The sequence below is a fragment of the Haliotis rubra genome, unplaced genomic scaffold, assembly GCF_003918875.1.
Source record: "Haliotis rubra isolate DU_JTF1 unplaced genomic scaffold, ASM391887v1 Scf340, whole genome shotgun sequence".
Taxonomy (NCBI): domain Eukaryota; kingdom Metazoa; phylum Mollusca; class Gastropoda; order Lepetellida; family Haliotidae; genus Haliotis; species Haliotis rubra.
Window position 1 is genome coordinate 879,116 of NW_025767014.1, and position 20,776 is coordinate 899,891.

General features: G+C 41.6%; 1 protein-coding gene and 1 long non-coding RNA gene across 2 annotated transcripts in view; one reads left to right on the forward strand and one right to left on the reverse strand.

The window, feature by feature from the left end:
* Positions 1–20,776, reverse strand: part of LOC124284653 (single-stranded DNA-binding protein 3-like) — a 106,064-nt gene that overhangs the window by 22,524 nt on the left and 62,764 nt on the right. The window contains 2 exon segments of the mRNA XM_046720761.1: positions 11,292–11,349; positions 15,552–15,629. Of these exon segments, the coding sequence (XP_046576717.1) occupies positions 11,292–11,349; positions 15,552–15,629 (136 nt within the window).
* LOC124284659 lies at positions 874–20,747 on the forward strand. The gene is made up of 7 exons (XR_006900611.1): positions 874–926; positions 1,809–1,930; positions 3,500–3,633; positions 4,296–4,480; positions 4,938–5,780; positions 20,038–20,154; positions 20,389–20,747. It is a non-coding gene; the product is annotated as an uncharacterized LOC124284659 (long non-coding RNA).

Consider the following 20,776-nt stretch of genomic DNA (forward strand, 5'->3'; position numbering starts at 1 on the left):
CCCAATATGGACGTGCTTGGAGGCCATCAATCACATGGAATCTAATAAGTGTTTGTTCTATGCGAATGTCTTCCTGCAGATAATAGAATGAATCAAGCTTTCTTTAATTTGTGCCTCCACTTGCCAGGAGAGAAGCCCTTTTTCTCTTCAAACAGAATCTAACACTCGTGAATAATACGTCATAGGGAAATTACTTCTACCAGAGTTATATTTCAAAGGCCTTCTTCAAAGTAAGACTGGTCTAAAATGTGATGAAAAGCCTTGCTGTCTCAGGGTTGAGCAGGGGACTCTATCCCTCGAGCATGCCTATCGCTTAGCAAGGAATCCATAAAAGATTTATAACATTACCAGATAAAAGGGTAAGACATCTCTATACATTCTCAAACTGCTCCATTACTCCATGCATTAGCAGATAAATTTGAAAGCGTTTGTCAGAGGCGTCAGTATTAAAGCTGTCTTCAGTTGTATCCAGCACTGTTCGGACCGGTCCTCTCTTGGGCAGGGAGAGATTAAACAACACCGTTAAGGATAACTCTGGGATTACGGTCAGTCACATTCAAGGGCAGAGGACAGAGAGCAGGTTGGAGAGATTGGCAACCTTGAGACAAGAGGTAACGCTACTGAACAACTGGCTATAACCGGACACTTCAGTCACTATTGGACACTTTCAGTTGGAGGAATTAGTTGGTTGGAGCTGAAGACAGGACAGGCTTATAGAGGCACTTGCAGGATTCAGGGCTTATGGATAACCGGCTTTTTGTAGGAATGAAAGAACAAGGCAGGCTGGACATACCCTGGACGTAGCAGCTAAAGACATGGACGACTAGCAAGGGAGGGCAGTTGAAGATTGCGCCGACACTGGTTCATTCAGTCAGAATTACAAGGATATGAGAGTGAGACGTCCTCCCTTACCCCAAGACTTGCAGGTACGTCATAGATGCCAATGCCAGCCATGATCATGAAGGCAACTTGTATGTTATATATATTGAGTAATACAGCCACACAGCCTGATAGACAAACTATGTTTCTCTGTTTACAAACTAACCCCACTTGAACTGTTCCTGGTAATTCTGAAATTCTATACATGTGTGTGTTTTCCGAGATGTGAATTACAGGATCATGGTCATTTTTCTATGAATTCTGACAGTGTCGCTTAGTTACGCTAAATAGACTGATAACAGAAGACTTCAATGAAATAGCCTTCACTATGTTGTGACTGTGTTGATGGCCGGTTGTGTACAACGAAACTGATTTATACAACTGTAATCAATACAGCTCTGACTCTACATAACACCAGACTTTATACTACCCAAGTTTATAGTATTGTTAGTTTTCTAGCCACAATTTTTCTAGGCTGTATCCATTTAGTGTATTCATGAAAAGGAACAAGGAAAAAAATGAAAAGAATTGATTTCTCCCTTGCCAGGAAAAATAACATTTTGTCCTCACATAAGCAGACATTGCTTCAAGTGCTACAAAACAGTCCATTTATTGAACATGACAAGTTTCTACTTTAATTTTCAGCTTTCAGGTTTATGAATAGGTATTTTTGTATCAGTGAAGTGCTCTTGAATGTTTAACATGAAATATCTCCACTGCACTGCATAACCCAGCAACCCTCAGTGGCTGAGAACACATTAATGCATTTACAGCCCTTCTGCATTGTCGCACAACAAAATGTTTATCTAGCCAATGTTGAATGTTAATGGTCTATTGTGGGCAACTTGATCTGTTGAGTGTGTTCCTCTACGGTCTCATAGCCTACAGAAGTAATCCAAGTCCTGATCAAAAGCTTTTCCAACATCTAGACAGGACAAACCTAGGTTTCATGGCTCCCCAAATATCTTAGCTTGGAATCTACGAGACTGAACCAGGGATGTTGTTGAACAGAGGTACAAAAGTCAACTGTCAAGTCTGTGCTTCATCAAAGGTATGTTCTTAGTGAAATTTGGATTTAATCTTTAAGATGAATCACAGGAGAGACATAAGCAGCCAACTGCTACCAAATTTTCCATCATTACCACATGTAGGTATCTGTTGTTCGAGACATAATTCAAGTTGCCTGGCAAGGGCGGATATGGAACAGGGCGGGGCAGCAGTAAGATGGAAGAGGAGGGGCTGGGAGGCTGATTGTACTTCAAACATAGACACAATAATCACCAGCGTAGAAAAAGCAGACGGTAATTATTACCCAGCTGTGAGTGCACCTCCACAACAACACATGTACTTTGCCAAATCAATCAGTCGCACGTCCACGACATATGTACTTCGACGGATCAATCGGTGCCACATTAATGGTCAGCAGGAGACATTTACCAATTCTCAGATCCCATGTTTATATTGGGCTCAAGGTAATTGTGGGCGACGGAGGTCCTGTTTTTGGTGCTGGAGTTAGCTTAACCCAACTCTTGTGACACCAATCACACAACCTGTACACCATCAGAAGTTGCATCTTTGTGAGATGCGCAAGTCTTGTCCTGTTGTTTTTTGTATTCTTGTCTTACCTACAGTTGAGAACCTCCATGATACAGGCATTACAAGACAATCAAGAAAACCCTTGTTACTTTGAAGTATGGTGCGTGTGTGCCAACACACACACAGAAGCCATGTTCCAGTTAGGTTAATTTTGAGTTATCATGTCCAATCTTGGTCACTTGAAACTTCACACTGTAAATTGAAACACCACATTCGATCCCAACTAGAAACCTTTTCTTTTGTCCAATCACGAGTGTCCTTTGCCTAATACCCATGACAAATAAAAATTGTGATTCTATTAATTCAAGTGTTTGCGCAACATCTTATGCATGATCATGTGACATTGTCAAGATCAGTTTCAGATGGCTGTGACAGACAGGATAATGGAGGATCGTGCAAAGCTAATAATTGGAGTTACCTCCCCTTCAGGGGTCTTTCATATCGGTGACACAAGTCAAACAATACAATGCTTCATGTAATGTGTTTCCTTCAAATCTGACAGGATTTTTTTCCAGCTGGTGAACCTAATCACACTGCATAAAACCCCCGAGCGATTCTTGCTTAGCGAGGTGTAAACACTGGACAGATTAGCCAGGTCCCTCAGATAAATCAAACCTACAAACATGATTTGGTTGCATGCGTGGTATTATAAATCAGGCTGTGCTGGAGTCAGACAGGCAAAGATCTCAGCATGCTTTAGCCAGCAGAGACATGATAGGGTGACAATATAAACTAAACGTGACTGGGGAAGCCAACACAGGCACTTAGAGATGATCCAGGCACTGCATTTACTTCAGGGAGTGTAATACACGGCCATTGTGTGGCTGGCTCACACAGGAAAACACGCTTTTATCTGAGGAGGAATAGGCTTGTCTCTATCACAAGGGAAATGCACACTTGTATCTAGCTAGGAGGGAATACAAACTCGTATCTGCCAGGAGTGTGTTGGCTGGTGACGGAGGTATAACACTGTATATACTACATCCATCTAGGTGAGTGTACACACATCCATCTTGTGTTCCAGACACTAACTGGTGAGACCCTGTAATGTGATCGCAATCTGCCCAATGGAGTAATTACACAGCCTGGAAGACCACTAATGGAATACAAGACCCTTCTATGATGATACGGATTACACATTTTCATGGCTGCTGTGTGGTAAGTGTAGACAGACTTGTTTCATTGTCACATTAACATTGTGTAACACCAATACACACAACAGCTGGAAAAGCATCACTGGCTATAATTACCTAGTGACATCTACTCAATTTGTAGAGCAATTTTGCCCTTGACAAAATAATGGTTGTAATGCACACCCCCTGCTTTCATGTACAACTGCCGACAGACAAGTTGTACTGGCCACATTTCCTTACATCATTTTACATTTGTGTTAATAGAGTTTTTGCAAATGCAATTTCCGTGGAATATTTACTGAGTAAACCATTTTCTATTTGCTATGCAGTAATGACAGACTAACCCTGCTTTGACCCCAGTATGTGGCACAAAAAGCTTTCAATTGCCACTTTTTGTTACTGGGCATATGGATGGCATATCTGTACCACATTTTGCCTTCTCCAGCTAAGTTATACATCCACCAGTGACCAACAATCCTGGCATTTCCTCCCTGACTAGTTTCCATACACTAGTGGGTGATTCATCATCCAGTGTTTCTGTAATTATATCATTACCCTGTCATCTGAGGCCTGACACAGAAGAGAAGCATGAATACATGGCACTTCTGGTTTCCACCAAACAGTACAGACGACATATGCCAAAGAATAATATTGATATTAATCAGTTTCCATTTACCACTTAACTAGGCATGCCTGGCAGCCAAACAAGTCTCTACCAGGGGCTAAAGAACGAAAAAATGAGCACAAGTTAACAGACAAGGACCTGAGGCGTTCAATTTATTCCCCTGTACACTGATGGACGGAATCAGCCAGGATACATGGCCATCTGATTGAGTCGGGGAATATCAGGTGGGGCTGCCAGATTACGACAGGTACAGTAACCGATTGCTATAATTGCTGATAAGGGATTGGGCTCATTTAATGATAGCACGTAAATGATATGTCAGTCAGTCTAGGACAGTATGAGTATCACAGCACAAATGTCTCTCTTGTTGTGTTCATTAGGTGGTAGAAGATACCGATTGATCGATGGCAGTCTACAGTGTAATCTGCCTCCGTTCTGCCCATGCATGCAAGCACTAATTACTCAATTTCACACAAGCTCGTGGTCACACGGGGTGATCTATCTTATACCCAGCTCACTGTCCACTATTCAACGTCTTACCAATAGATGGTCTCATCTAACCCAACCTAGTCAAAATAATCAAGGAGGCTTTATTGGTATAGAATATTGGATACCTCTGATAAGTGGCAGGAAGGCAACAAGAGATCTACTGTAATCGGTTACACCAAACATGACCCTGTCATAAATGAGGGAATTAATTTCAGGTGCTAAATATGGCCGTCACGATACGGAGCTCTGGGTGCTGCACTTGCCACTGCCTGGCAAGACGGATGTATTTATCAATCACTTGTGTGTGCAGGAGCTACTAAGACACTGGGTGATACACACGCCAGAACCTGGACAGAAATGTGTTTGTTTGATCCTCTGTGTGTGTGAGAAGCTTTCTTAAGGCACAATCAGCATGAGATCAAAGGCAAATCAAGTTATCCCCGAGGACTAGGAGAAGGCAGGGTGCTTCTACACAAACACTGGAATTGTCATCAGTTGATGAAATTACAAGGCATGATATGGGCTTCAGACATGCTGACATCTGGGGGTGGTAAAGTCATCATTCTGGACATTCAGCAAGAGTCAGCCGAGTGGAGTGGAGTGGAGACGTAGGATGCAGAGTATACTGGGGGAAGCTGGTGTGGTGGTCACTTACGGACTGTCCATACCTGGTTCTTGGGAGGGTCAATTCTTGTTTCATGTGAAGGTGAAATTGGTGATATCTCAGAAGTGTTGTGGATTACTTGTTTCAAAGAAAATGCGGAGCTGAGTTTCCAAGTGAGGAGATTTACGTGCCTCAAATGAGGACGGTTCCATGTCTACTAGTTGGGAGATTTACCTGGATCAATCATGGTGATTTACCTGTATCGGTGATTGTGATTTACCTGTATCAGTGATTGTGATTTACCTGTATCAGGGATGGTGATTTACCTGTATCAGGGATGGTGATTTACCTGTATCGGATATGGACTAAGCTATGTGAATCAATAATGGATATATACCTGTATTGGACATGGAGAGAAGACCACTGCAGTGCAAGAAATCATCTACTTTTAAAGGTAAATATCTTTCTAACATCTTGACTTGAAGAAAACATGAAGCAAAGATAATGACTGATGTACATAAACAGAAATTTGGTTCACACTGATCTTTTTACCCTTCCAACAGGTCACCAAAGGATCAACACGAACAGGTAGTTTACAGTACTTAACATTCCACAAATAGGTGGGTTACAATATAGTATCTCAGGTACTGACAGACCTGATACCATGGATGATGCAGGTATATTAGCCAAAGATCAAAAGATTTCCTTTTCTACTTGTGGGCCAATTTGTCTTAGACTACAACCAACAACCTGGCCTTAAGTAAGGCTGACAACTCGATCTGATGGAGACATACGTAGCCAGTTACTTCCTATTTACCTTAATTAACTAAGTCAACACATCGCTTTTTGTTGATTTATTTTGTGGCTGAAATCTACATCATGTCCAATGAATCTCTAACGCTTCACTCAGCTCTCGGCCAGACCAGAGTTTACTATTTTCTCTCTTAATTAATGATTTACCAGTGAGGCCACTTCAAACAAGAATGACCGTTCCCACCTGTGCATGCCATACTCCAGTGTGTAATGGTAGTTAAGGTGTTGTGTCTGCCCGGCTGAAAACACTTTGATCATTTTCATTCATATGAGACTCCTTTTAAACACTGAACATCTGTCTTCTTGCTGAGCCTCTGTCCAATGTATTGGGGGAGGTCTTATCAGATAAAATGGGATCTGTCCAAAGTTGGAACGGAGAAAGTCTCCTGCAAACCTTCATCTTTGGTTATACTGGTTCTAGTGTTTAATATGATAGTTATCTATGGTTACGGTGTTGTGTCTGGTTGATACAGAAAGCTAATGCACCTGTACCTAATTGTGAGGTAAGGTGAGGTGAAATGGGGTTTAATGTCGTGCTTGAGAATATTTCGCTCATATGACGACGTGCATGCGTGTGTCTGTGTATGTGTGGCTGCTTGTACTAGCCCAGATTGAAGCTGGTTTTTTAGTGCTAACCCACTGAGATACCATGCAGCAGTGAAGCATGAATACCCCACTCAGACACATTATACTGACTCCGAGCCGACCAGTCCTTGTTGTACCCATTAATGCCGAGAGCCAGGCAGGGACCAACAAGTACCATATTTTAACGTCTTTTGGTATGACGCGGTCGGGGATCGAACCCGCGGCCTTCCCCTCTCCGGGCGGACGCTCTAACGTACCTAACTGTGAACCCACAGTTACTTGAGGGGATGTTTGTTTGCCATGGATCATCCATGTTGAGATGACAGACATACCAATACCCCTTGATGGGCCAGGGCTCTAGCGGTGTCAGCAGGGCCACAATGCTGGAACAAGTCTGCTGATGGCTCTCCTCCATCACATCAGACAGGCCTTCATGCTTGCTCAAAGACCTCCCATTTACCTACACAGCATAGCCACTTTAACACTTCTCTGTGTACTTAGGTAAAATAGCCTGTCAATTTGCACATTACGTGCTGAGAGTACCATCGTTTAGTTGAACATCAGAGAAAAATGCCTCCAGGAAAAAGTGTTTTCATATTTGGATCAATCTGCAATGTAAGCTGAAGAAATGGCATGTAAGTGACATGATGCCATGAATAGAATTCTGTGCCACTCATGACATGTATTTGCTTGGTGGTGGTGAAGCACTAGAAAACAGGGCAGACAGGACTTACAGATGCCCCGAGCGTCACGCCGAATGGTCCCAAATGGAACTGAAACAACAACGGCAGCCTTCACTGCTCATTACCTTTACTGATGCTATGAAACCAGCGGCATCAGTGTTTTGAAGTTCACAGCTCATATTGGTCAGGCACTTCAAAGCCCACAGACCAAAGTTGTTGTGTACATCACTGCCCATTGCACAAGCTTGTTGAGCAATTTTCTGCCAACAGTCCCAACTAGTCATACATTTCACTGTCAAGAGACATAGCTATGACACAAGTGGCCTGCAGTCAGACCAAATCCTCTCAGATCCCCAGCTGGCAATATCTGGAAACGCTGCTTAACCAGATTACTGCACAGGCTTAGACTGTGGAGACCAGACTATCTTCTCTTTGTGATGAATCAGTTGTCAAGATAGAGCCACAACATTAGGTACAGGTTTGTCGTAGATTAATTTCATACCCAGGTGCAAACTGTAAATCTAGGAGATATACTGAACAGCTGAGTGGTGACACTGGGTTTCAGGTATCTTGAAAGGGGCTCATGGAATTGACCTGCACTGTGAAAGACAGTGTTGAGAGCCCACAGCAAACTCCTTGCACCAGGTAGCATGTCAGTGGAGAAGACAGTGTTGAGAGCCCACAGCAAACTCCTTGCACCAGGTAGCATGTCAGTGGAGAAGACAGTGTTGAGAGCCCACAGCAAACTCCTTGCACCAGGTAGCATGTCAGTGGAGAAGACAGTATTGAGAGCCCACAGCAAACTCCTTGCACCAGGTAGCATGGGGTAGCATGTGGAGAAGACAGTATTGAGAGCCCACAGCAAACTCCTTGCACCAGGTAGCATGTCAGTGGAGAAGACAGTGTTGAGAGCCCACAGCAAACTCCTTGCACCGGGTAGCATGTCAGTGGAGAAGACAGTGTTGAGAGCCCAGAGCAAACTCCTTGCACCAGGTAGCATGTCAGTGGAGAAGACAGTGTTGAGAGCCCAGAGCAAACTCCTTGCACCAGGTAGCATGTCAGTGGAGAAGAATGCTCTTACCAGGCATTTGGAAATCAAGTCCAGAATGCTCAAAAGGAAGATAAGTAAAATTACTTCCTCATAAAACCCAGCCAAGTGTATCACACTCCAGGCCATCAAAAGAAGCAGCGGCAGTAATAGCGGCAGTAATAATGGCAGCATCAATTAGACCTACAAGCTAGTGCCTTAATCACTGCAGCCTTCGTGAGTATTGCTGGATTACTTCTTTCCATGACAATATACTCCAAGGAAGTCTCTTATTGGGGAGTCTGAAGCATATATTCAAGGTGTCTCAAGCCAATATGCGAGAAGTCTCAAGCCAATATGGGAGAAGTCTCAAGCCAATATGGGAGAAGTCTCAAGCCAATATTCCAGAAGTCTCAAGCCAATATTCCAGAAGTCTCAAGCCAATATTCCAGAAGTCTCAAGCCAATATTCCAGAAGTCTCAAACCAATATTCAAGGAATCTCAAGCACATTACGAAGAGTCTCCAATCTTAAAGAGTCAATCCAAATTCCAAGGAGTCTCAAGCACATATACAAAGTTTCCAGACCTTTCAAGGTGGTCTCAAGCACATATAGGTAGACTCTACAACCTTAAAGTATCCAGTAGGTGAAGTCTTCAAAATTGTAAGTCCATTTCAATGGGGGTCTCAGGAATATATATTGAGCAGCTGAAACCTAAGGTCTCCAGTACTGGGAGTCGTCAAAACTACAAGGGGAGTCTCTTGCCAATGAGAGGGTAAATCTCAAGTCATTTTAAAGGGGGTCTCAAGCACCTATAGCAATCATCTTGGAAACCTTACTGGGAAAATCTGCAACCAATATAGGAAAGGTGTAACCAATGTACCATTCTATCAGAAATGTCCATGATACTTTACTACAAATAATGTGTCAGAATCCTTTGTCAGTGCCTGTAAAACTGCTATTTCTATGCAATGCATTCATTGATCTTGTTCCAATTTACTACAGACACCAAAAAATAAACTACAATACGAAATAATCAGTTTTCCTGTGTGTGGTTGGCCTGCTAGAGCAGCTGCCATTACTGCCTGAATCGATCCGAGTCAAGGGCCAATGACTGCTGTTTATTACGTGTTTGGTTATACTATTATCAAATAAATGACATGATCAAATGGATTAATACCCTGTGATACCTCAGCGACGAGACAACAAAAGCTTTTGATAAGGGGAGATCTGTGGGCTGCCATCTAATGGCAAGAGAGGAAGTTTCAGTGCTTTCTCCACGAGAACATTAACGTCATGGGCCTGGGGGGCTACAATCTCCACCAGAGCTGTCGATGTAATTTATTGCATCTTTAAAAGAAGATTTAGTCTACACGGTTCAATTTGAAACACCACATTTCAGCGTAAATGAAATTTTGCAAACAGAAGTAGAAAAGACAGAAGTCTATCTGCAGACGTACGAAAGCCACTCAGAGCCATTTCCTGAACCCAATGACCTGTATACTCAGATATCCTTCCACGAGCCTGGAGAAACGTTCAAACACAAATGATAGATTTCTGTATTAGCGTACAATGTGGCAAGTAGTTGAAGAATGGGATGCTGTTTAAGTAGTTCCATAACTGCAACATGGCAGCCCAAAGATGCATGGCCAACCCCTTGTAGAAACAATATGGCTGCCACATGTAGTTGAAATGGGAAATGAGAAGCTACTCAAACTTAATAGCATTCACTGTAATGACTTTATGAAAGAGGCATGTATGTTGTTGTACTTAAGGATGAGGCAACAGAGAGGGATGCTAACCAAGGGCAATGTACAAGGATCACAGTGCAAATGGTATCCATTTCATCGCTGGATCAGGTCATGGATGTACATCATGCAGTAAATGGGCCTCTTTCATGTCTGTCATCTGTCCCAACACCCTATCAATGGGTGTCTCCCATCCACCTTGGCAGTATCACCTATTGTCCCAATACACCCTCCATGGGTGTCCCCCTCTCAAATATATCTATAGTCCCAACTTCCGCTCAGTGGGCGTGCCCTCCCAACCAATGACTGTCATCTAACAATTGTCTAACAATTGTACTCCCACTCAAAGGCTGTCATATCATCACTGGTGACCCTGATTGTGTGTGTCATCTAACACCCAACTCAGCATTTCCTTGTTTTACACCAAGTATTGCAACCCTTCAGGTCCGACCGCCATCTCGTGTTGTTGTCAGCTGTTTGTCCCCAGCAGCACAACAACTTGGCTACCTCTGAAGTGTCGCTTCATCAATATCCGTGTACACTCAGTCTTGTCCTTGTGAGTGTTAATTGAAAACTGATCAGTTGACAAACTAATCATACCCATATCAAGTGACAGATTCAAGTAAAACAAAGACCCACTTCTTGGAAATTTTCACTTCAGCATATGTTTATTCATTGCATCAGTTCGGCACAAACCAAACCAATTTTCGATCATCGATCTGCGGATCAGCAGTGACAGCTAAACCATGTCAAGCCAGTTCCCTGTGTGATCGGTCAGTAACACTCAACAATGTCGGCTGTTCCATCTGATCTCACTTCACCCTCTCCGCTGTTGGACAGGAACCATGGACGACGACCATCAACGTCAGTGTTTGGGTCATCGTTATATCCAATTTCCCAGGTTATCAAATGTGTGAATAATTCACCCCCACTGCCCGAGATGGATCACTATGGGAACATTTCTTATGAATATAGCTCAAATGTCTGCATATTAATCACATTGGTGCTCCAGCTTGTGTGCCTTGAGGAGAATATGGATGGTTTGTGTCACAATAGTATTCATTACTGTATGCATAACACCAGAAAGTAATGTGAGGAGTTTGGACTTACCCGGCCTTGGTTCCATGCTGTTGGGCATAGGCATCTGTCCTGCAGCACTGCCGGGAGGCTGTAAAGAAAATTTCAAATGTACAGTTTTTAAGTCTCAAACATCATGATAATTTGACCCTTGACAACAAATCTTCATATCTGGCAGATTGGGTCAGTAATCAAACTTGGGATATTGCCGGTATGTTCTATTGACTTTAACCAAATCAAATTTCTTACTCTTAATTGGAGTTTAAAACCACTTTCATCACTTTAGTCATGTCGCTTTGCGACTCTTTAATGTACGGCAGTCTCCAGTGTGTACTTCATCTAAGTGTTGAAGTGTCTACAGTGTGTACTTCATCTAAGTGTTGAAGTGTCTACAGTGTGTACTTCATCTACGTGTTGAAGTGTCTACAGTGTGTACTTCATCTAAGTGCTGAAGTATCTACAGTATGTACTTCATCTAGGCACTGAAGTATCTACAGTGTGTACTTCATCTAGGTGCTGAAGACAATACAATGTGTACTTCATCTAGGTGCTGAAGACAATACAATGTGTACTTCATCTAGGTGCTGAAGACAATACAATGTGTACTTCATCAAAGTGCTGAAGTGTCTACAGTGTGTACTTCATCTAAGTGTTGAAGTAACTACAATGTGAACTTCATCTAGGTGCTGAAGTATCTACAGTGTATACTTCATCTAGGTGCTGAAGTATCTACAATTTGTTTCATCTAAATGCTGAAGTATCTACAATGTGTATTTCATCTAGGTGCTGAAGCACCTATAGTGTGTACTTCATCCTAGCACTGAAATCATCAAGGTGTACTTCATTGTGGATCTGGAGCTTTCCAAAACTCCTTTTTCCTTCTAGAATTCAGTATTTCATAGTAATTTGATACAGGTCCCTACTACCAATCTGGTTTTAAAATGCATGCATATTTCATTCGGTTCTTCCCTGTGAAAGCATACAGGGCCTTTGGTGGTACTTTCCAAACAACTTAACAGAGGCTTTACAGCAAATGTCTTGAATACCTTCTGATGGGTTTATGTGTTTTCACCTGTCACTTCGTATTCATGAAAAGTATTGCATTGTGGAATAGCTGAAAAACTCCCGAGGTAAATACACATCAGGACAGGGGTCCATAGAGGAAACCTCATCTCTAACACATTGGTTCCCTGTACCATCTACTTTTTATTCATCATCAAATATTTATTGTATGTTCAGAGGTATCAAATAACACTAATAACACCCCGTTACATCAGTGCAATAGTCTGTCTGCAAATAACAAGAAATCTAATTTGTCCAGAAGCAAATCCATTTCTATCTTAAACATTGTTCCCGTGAGATATTGGGTAGGCCTGATATCATTGGACATTATAAAGTTTATTGATGGGAATGCACTACTTTCATTTTGTATGATGAATATCCTTCTTTGAAGTGTAGCTTTTCTCATCAGTTGTTGTCAAACCAGCAGCTGTTGCTAAGACTCTCTCTGATTGGCAGGATGTACAACAGATTTATTACGCCAGCACTGATTGGCTTATGAAAAGGTAATCTGATTGGCTGTTCATAGTGATGGTGATTAGAAGACAACTAGTAGTTGGAAGTATGTTTTATAGTTTTAATGACGTTCCGTAGCAGCAGAGCAGGCAGATTGATTGTTGCTAGAGGATGAAGGGACGAGATCTCCTTCTGGAGGGAACTGTGAAACAAACATGGATGGAGGTTTTTCTTGTGAATACATTTTAATAGTTGGGATTTCTCCCTTGGATGGAAGAAGCAGGAATTAGAAATCAAAGATCACAGAGGATGGGATCCCTCAGACACACCATGCAAGCGGAATTGAATTTCATCTCATTTGATTAACGGCGAATTTGAAAACAGACTTATTTCATTTGGTAGCTATACTTTGATGTATGGGGCTGGGCTGCGTCTGGAACAGACTGTACTGTGCCAGTCTGTGCTAATCTAATCACATACAATCTGTCTTTGATTTTTTACTCTCACTCTTTTTCTGCAGTTATTTCATTCTCGTTAGTTCCTTAATTACCTTGACGAGGAGCTTTCGTAATTACAGCTCAGCAGCTGCAGTACCCATGGCAACTGTTTATACAGGAGGAACATACCAACTTAATAGACTCCTAATGCGGTCGGAATAATTACAATGTGATTAATTCTTCTCTGTGAGATCTCATTGTATTGGGGGCAGAGTTTAACCCTACACAGTCTGCTGAAATGCATACGTGGATACCAGAGGGATTGACTCGGGTCTGTCCACTGAAGCCTGATCAACTCTATGCCAATAAAGGTTGACTCGATGCCTAATCGGTTAACGGCAATGGATGTCCATGTTTCTCATTCAGCAAAGATGTCCATGTTGGATAACCCAGTTTACTGAATTGCAAAGTGTTGTCATTGTCAGGGGGTTTCGGTAACACAGCCTGCTCTGGGGCTAAAAAATCTAATTACTTTTGGTGGGATCTAGTTACAGGATGGTTTTACTCTGTGCCATGGGAAGTGGCCCCGCAACAAGCAGGCAGCTCAGTAGTGCTCCCCCTCCACACATGCCACTCAAACAACTCCACTTAGGGAAATGTTTTCACATCACAGGCTTTGTGATCAAGACAAGTTCCCTTTTATCTTGGCAACACAGAAGTAGAACTGATGTTTGACTGCCGAGCTATGACTCCCTCCGGATCAGCCCTCGCAGGCCACTGACTATTACTCTAGCTATCGCAGTGATGTTACATCAGCTAGTCACGAGTCCGAGGGCCCCATCTCGGGACGTACTCATCACGAGGCCATGGTGGACAAGGTAATTGTTTTCTTTATTGGAACCTATGTGTGTAACTATGTATAACATCGATACAAGGTACTCCAGACATCGGAATGGCTTGCCAGTTATACTTATTCATCATCAGAATTGGCTCAATGGTCAATTCACTCCGCTGCTGACTAGTTCAATATCTTCATGCTTCAGATTGAACTGCCAGAGTCAGTGATCTCCAACCATAAACTCTGTGTTAGCTTGGAATGGTTCTTTTGGGAATAACACTGTACGAGTGAGTGAGTTGCTCAGTTATATTTCCTTACATATCATTGTCTGATCAGCTAGTAGTTATATACATAATTATATAAACATATTCCTTAACATAATATAATGTCCTAACATCAAATTGAAGGGATTAATATTTTACGCTACCTGTTGGTATGGTTTTCAATAACTTGTCATTGGAAAGGGACAACAACATTGTTGCATTATTAGCACATTTCCATGGAGTACTAGCATCTAGGAGCCTGACTACATCATAGAACATGTTGTCATCTATACTCCTGTTCATGTTTATCTGGGGCGGTGGGGTAGCCTAGTGGTTAAAGCGTTCGCTCGTTACGCCGAAGGCCCGGGTTCAATTCCCCACATGGATACAATGTGTGAAGCCCATTTTTGGGTGTCCCCGCCGTGATATTGCTGGAATATTGCTAAAAGCGGCATAAAACTAAACTCACTCATTATCTACGTCATCCGATCAAGTGTAATCAAAGACTCAATTGTAACGTATTTCTGCCATAACCATTGCTATGAATCGAGTGTAAGCTTGGGTTACTGGTGCCTCTTTGTACATCTAAACTTCCGTCTCTTATACTTTGGCAAGGATTAGAGGAAACATCAAATTTACGCAAGTATATATGTTTACATCACAAGGGCTAAAACAGTTTCCTGGAATATTCAGAGAATTGGGCGATGTTGCACCATATTAAATGATTTATTCATATATATTGGTCTATCTGCAGCTGGTATTTTTGCTAACACCTGGTGTCATTACTGATAGAGTGATTCACTGACATGATTCTGGACTTTGTTTACCAGATAATGGAGACTGGTTGCTCTGGTCCATTCATGACCAAAGTGCCTTGCTTTTCTGTATCTGATGACTTGAGTCTCAGAAATCGAAAAATCTTATCTCTTTTATTCATGTTTTTCATTAGAAAAGTAGTCAAATAACTGTTTCCACATTCTCAAATTAAGCTTCACATCAGGTTATTTCATCATGTGACCATGTGCACAACACAATGTGTTACTTCATTGCTGTTAACAGACAAGACATATACACTGTGTTACATAAGTCAGTCTGACATTGGATATATGATATATACCATGGCCACATCGTCAGCCAAACCTGCGTAACCACCGTATCAGTTGCATACCCACAGAACTAAATCTATGCACTTGTTTGTATAACAAGGTAAACTTTATGAACGTAGTGAAGATGTACTTACTGTGTTAAACTCAACTTGGTTAGGCATCCGGACCCCTGGCCCCCGGGGTCCACCTGGATAGCGTGGGGACATATAGGGCTGAAAACAGACAAAACCATGTTATCTTGGGCAACACTCGGGATATATAGCGTGGGGACATATAGGGCTGAAAACAGACAAAACCATGTTATCTTGGGCAACACTCGGGATGTATAGGGTGGGGACATATAGGGCTGAAAACAGCATGTTATCTTGGGACATATAGGGGCTGAATATAGGGCTGAAAAAGACAAAACCACTCGGGATGTTATCTTGGGCAACACTCGGGATGTATAGGGTGGGGACATATAGGGCTGAAAACAGACAAAACCATGTTATCTTGGGCAACACTCGGGATGTATAGCGTGGGGACAAAAGGCCTGAAATAAGACAAAACACGAAATCATGCCCAACACACACTCTGAGCAACAGACGAGTGGTCTGCAATACAACTGACAAGGACAGACAACAGTCATACAGGTGAAACAGGGAACATAATTAACAGGTAAACGTGTGACATAATTAACAGGTAAACGTATGACATTATACAATACTTAACACAGACCTGAGATTACTTACTCCAGTTCAACAAGAAACTACACCGGGAGTATAGAAACTTGAAGCCTAAAAATATGACATATGATTTTACTACAAACTCATACCACAGACCGCTTTTTGAGATCAAATGATCAAAAGTTCATGAGGAAATTTGCATGTACTTCAGTTTCCTAAATGCTCCCCCTGTCCCAGTGTTCTCGGTTTGTTTACCGTCTCAGATTGATTTCACTGGAGTTACACTGGTATCATGAATCCAATACTAGTTGTGTAACAACTGCTTATTGTGTTCATGCATGTATTGATATAATGTCAAGCATTAGATCTCAGTCCTAATCAAAGTCTCCCGGTCTTATTACTACAGTTTATAATGTCAGAGTGCAGCCCAGCAACTCCCTTTAGTTCATAAAAACATACCCGAGGTAAAAAGAAATTGGAAAATACCATGCCACACCCATCCAAATTCCCTGAACCTGCAGATTACTGGGTGTTTGACATGTGAAGTACACAGACTCTAGAATCAGAGATTATTTCTGAGAGAAATGGGATTCACACTGACTTAATATCATCATGGCATATCGAACTCAAGCAGAGAAGCAGATCAGTTTCTAACTTAAATCGAACACGTATGTAAAGGGTAAAGGGAAAACAAAGGATCATGAAGAACCCAATCAGATCCTGTCATGGCAAAGGGATGAAACTCACCATTCTATTCAAATCTTTAGTAAAAGTTTAATTTATGTTATAAAGACATCCTTGAGAAGAGATGTGTCTGTAAACGAAAAGCTCAACATAAATCTTTTGTTTGAAGTTAGGAAATGCTCTGCACCTGCCCATTCTAAACAAAATCGAAGAAGATTCATTCTGCAGAGCCTTTTCGAATGCCTTTTAATATACATGAGGAAATTAAATCTGTACTGTGCAGTCAAGACTCGTTTAATCTTGTAGAAAATTGAATTTTCACAAAACAGAGTGATGTCAATATCTCGTGATGTATTGCTCAGGGGCTGTACAGCTCGAGGCAATATACTTGGATCTATGCGAATATCCATCAATCGGCTGTATTTACGGGGAACAACTCGTCAATTTGCAACATGGCTTATCAGATGAAATTCTTTGGATAGCAGACAAGTTGTAAGAATACATCATTTCAGATTTAAGTGAAGATAATCAAGCTAGTATATGTTACGTGAACTCCATTTAACCTTCCACCATGTGGATGCCTTGACGTCATGCAACTCCACCGCTGGTGCAGCACTCAACTTCTACCTCTTAATTCATACTGTTCAACTAAAACAGGCTGATGCAAATAGATTATTTTGTTAGCTTTTCAAAATATGGGTTAAAAGCCTAGGCTGACCATGATATATTACCCATTCCCATCGGACTCATAAAGCAAGAATATGTGATTTGGTTTCTACATAATTAAGTTCATTGATCATCAAAGTATATCTCATAGCACCACCACTGGTGTGTATAGTTGATATATATCCCGGGTAGTACGGGAAACCATACCTTTTTCCTGTCAAGATTTCAGACTTATAAGAAACGTGTTACTTTTTGCATATTAAATCAACACAATCCTGGTGTTTGTTTGAAACTGTCCATCCTAAGTCTGCAATCAATTTGCTTGAAAATGTCAGCACAACGGTGACAAATGCACTTAGACTCAATGACAGGCCTTCCTTTTATGTGCTTGTGTCTATTTCACTGACTGATTCACCACAGCAGGTGCTTGTCCTGATGAGTGTTCACCAAAGAGGGGCAGTATCATGGCAGGGGACACCAGAAATAGGCTTCACACATTGCACCCATGTGGGGAATCGAACCCGGGTCTTCCGTGTGACGAGCGAACGCCTTAACCACCTGGCTACCCCACCGTCCAGAGGGGCTACAAATGGAGCTATCCATGCTAGTGTAGCTAATCATTTTGAATTACAGGCAACAATAGCAAGTATTAATAGTCCTGTACAAAGTTTCAGCATGATGTAGTTAATAGGTTCTGCTAAAACACTGGCACCAATTAGTGCTGCCATTATACCTATTCATGAAGTACTTTGTAACACAGTCTATGGAAATGCAATATAACATCCGACCAGAAACAATTTCAAATAAGAGTTTGTTACATGTTTATCATTACTCAGGAAAATTAATTTAATATCAACAAAATAATATATATTAATATGCACAAAATTGTGTAGATCCATCAGAGATTAAGACCTGGAAATATCTAGCGATAACAATTAATTACAATTTATAGGAGTCGTGTACTTGTGTTCCAGGCTACACGCTCAACAGAAAATATCAGCACCATGACGAACAAGTACGCAATGAAATTGGATGATCACTGGTCCAGTTCAAGTGTTAAGTACATAACATTTAAATTCAATTACCTGCACAACGAGACGCAGAAACCTATTACATATTTAATGACTTTGGCAATCCTGATAAATACAGCCGTATCTCACCAGGATGTGTAATGCATACTTCACCATTAAACAGAGTTATTTACAGATGCCGTTTTCCTCCACAATATCCCAACATTTGTTCGTTTCAGATGGAGCGCAAGACTTTCACATGTGGCCATCAATGCCATGCCAGCTGGTCGTATAACTTGATGGATAAGATTTTGATAAGATTTATCAATCTAAACCTCATTATCCCCTTCCAGTGGGGCAGGAAGTACGAGACAGGTAGTGTGACTGTTAGCGGTATCTGGGAGTAAATGTGCTAGGTGAATAATGGCTGCCTCGCAACTCCTCTCGACAGGAGAGACATGGTGCATGACATGGTGCATGTCAAGTGCTTCTGTTGGGATACTCAAACCGACAGTCAATCTGTCACAGAAGAACACAAACTTACCGTGATTCATGATAACTCATAATGAACTTTCCTGAATTTTGAAAAGCCTGTGTGAAAGCCTGTGTGATAGAGGGGAAAAGTTGGTGTCTCTAACTCTTTAAAGTGAGTAAGTGAGTATGGTTTTACGTAGCTTTTATCAATATTCCAACAATATCACGGCGGGGAACACCAGAAAGGGGATTCATACATTGTACCAAGTGGGGAATTGAACCCGGATCTTCAGTGTGAAGAGCAGACGCTTTAACCACTATCCCACCGTCCCTTTAACTATTTAAAAAAGAATTCTTATCCAAAACACATTTTGATAAGCAGGGACACATATTGTGTCAAGAGATGTTGCTGAAATAAACAGCATACAGGCATTTTCATGGTTTTATCAACACTTGAGAGATATTCTTAAATATTAACACCAAATTTGAAATAAATCTTGGATGACAGACGTGTAAGGATAAGCTGCACTATGCTCAAGGTGTTGAGGTCAGCTGTGGAGGTCAGGAGGATGATGTCATGTCACTTTCGTCCAAACAGATCAATGGCCTGGATATTATATCTTAGTCTGTCTAAAAGTTCGTGATGAAGTTCTGAAGTCTATTTTTGTGGACTACAGGTATATTACCTAGTAAGAGAACATACACGATACTGTCGCAGTTCGGTATTAGATTCCATTATTATGTCCTGAATCGTAATCTGTCCTGGTCGCAACCCAACACCACCTCATGTGGAGGGACACTCATTCATTTGAGAGAATATTGAAAGCACTCAAGTGTATAAATGAAGAGATTTATTATGGTGGGGCCTTCCCTAAGGAAACACAAGTCCACCAATTTGACATATAAATAGAGAACAATAAATCCTGGTGAGATCTAGGCTGGCCAGAAACAAATTATTGCCATTTTCAGATTGTGGAGCGATGAGATCAGAGGGCAGACGTCTTGTGAAAGACGTGTTAGTTATCATGGGTGTCTCAGTCCACGAATCAGAAGGGGTGCCAAGAAGGAGAGAGTACACACTTTTATTCTCTTGCTTCTATTACTCATTTATTGACTTTCAGAACATTACAGAAAGACCCTGAAAGATACGAAGATACATGATGAGACGATAGAGCAGACGGCAATGAGAATTCCAACCCCATGCTGCTGGCTCCCCCGACAGCTTTCAATCTACTCGGGTAAAAATAATACTCAAACTGTAACTGGTGTTTCTTTTTCAGAAGCTTAATCTTGAAGACGAACTGGTGAATTTCTTTAGGATGAGCCAGCCAAAGCAGAAGAACACCAATCCATTACATTTCCCATCTTGACAGGGTTGGAAATTGTAGGCAAACAAACAGTGTTAATGAGAATGTTTTTCTCTCAGTTTCTGTATCTTTCAATCCAGTTAAAAGCAATCATTTATCTTTCAGATAACTACTCCACTGTCAAGATGTCTCAGCCTACAACAAATTGCTCCACAATTTTATGGTTCAACTGGACCAGGTAATGTGAACAGAACTACATCATCAACAGGAACGTGGTTTCAAAGGATTCTGGGTCTGCTGGAAATGGATTTCAATCAGTGTTCACTGGTGCTGAGATCTGGAAAACTGTTCAGCTGATCTGAGAATGAACTGCAGCCATTCCACAGGCTGTAATCAGCATCAGATCAACTTCCATGTCAATCAGGGTGGAAGAGCACACTGTGATAAACTGATAGCAAGCATCTCCAAGCTCAGTATGTGCAGGAAGCCTTAGTGCAGGAGCTGCTGCAGATTCGCAGATCCGAACTTTTGCCAACTTCAGGGTGATGAGATT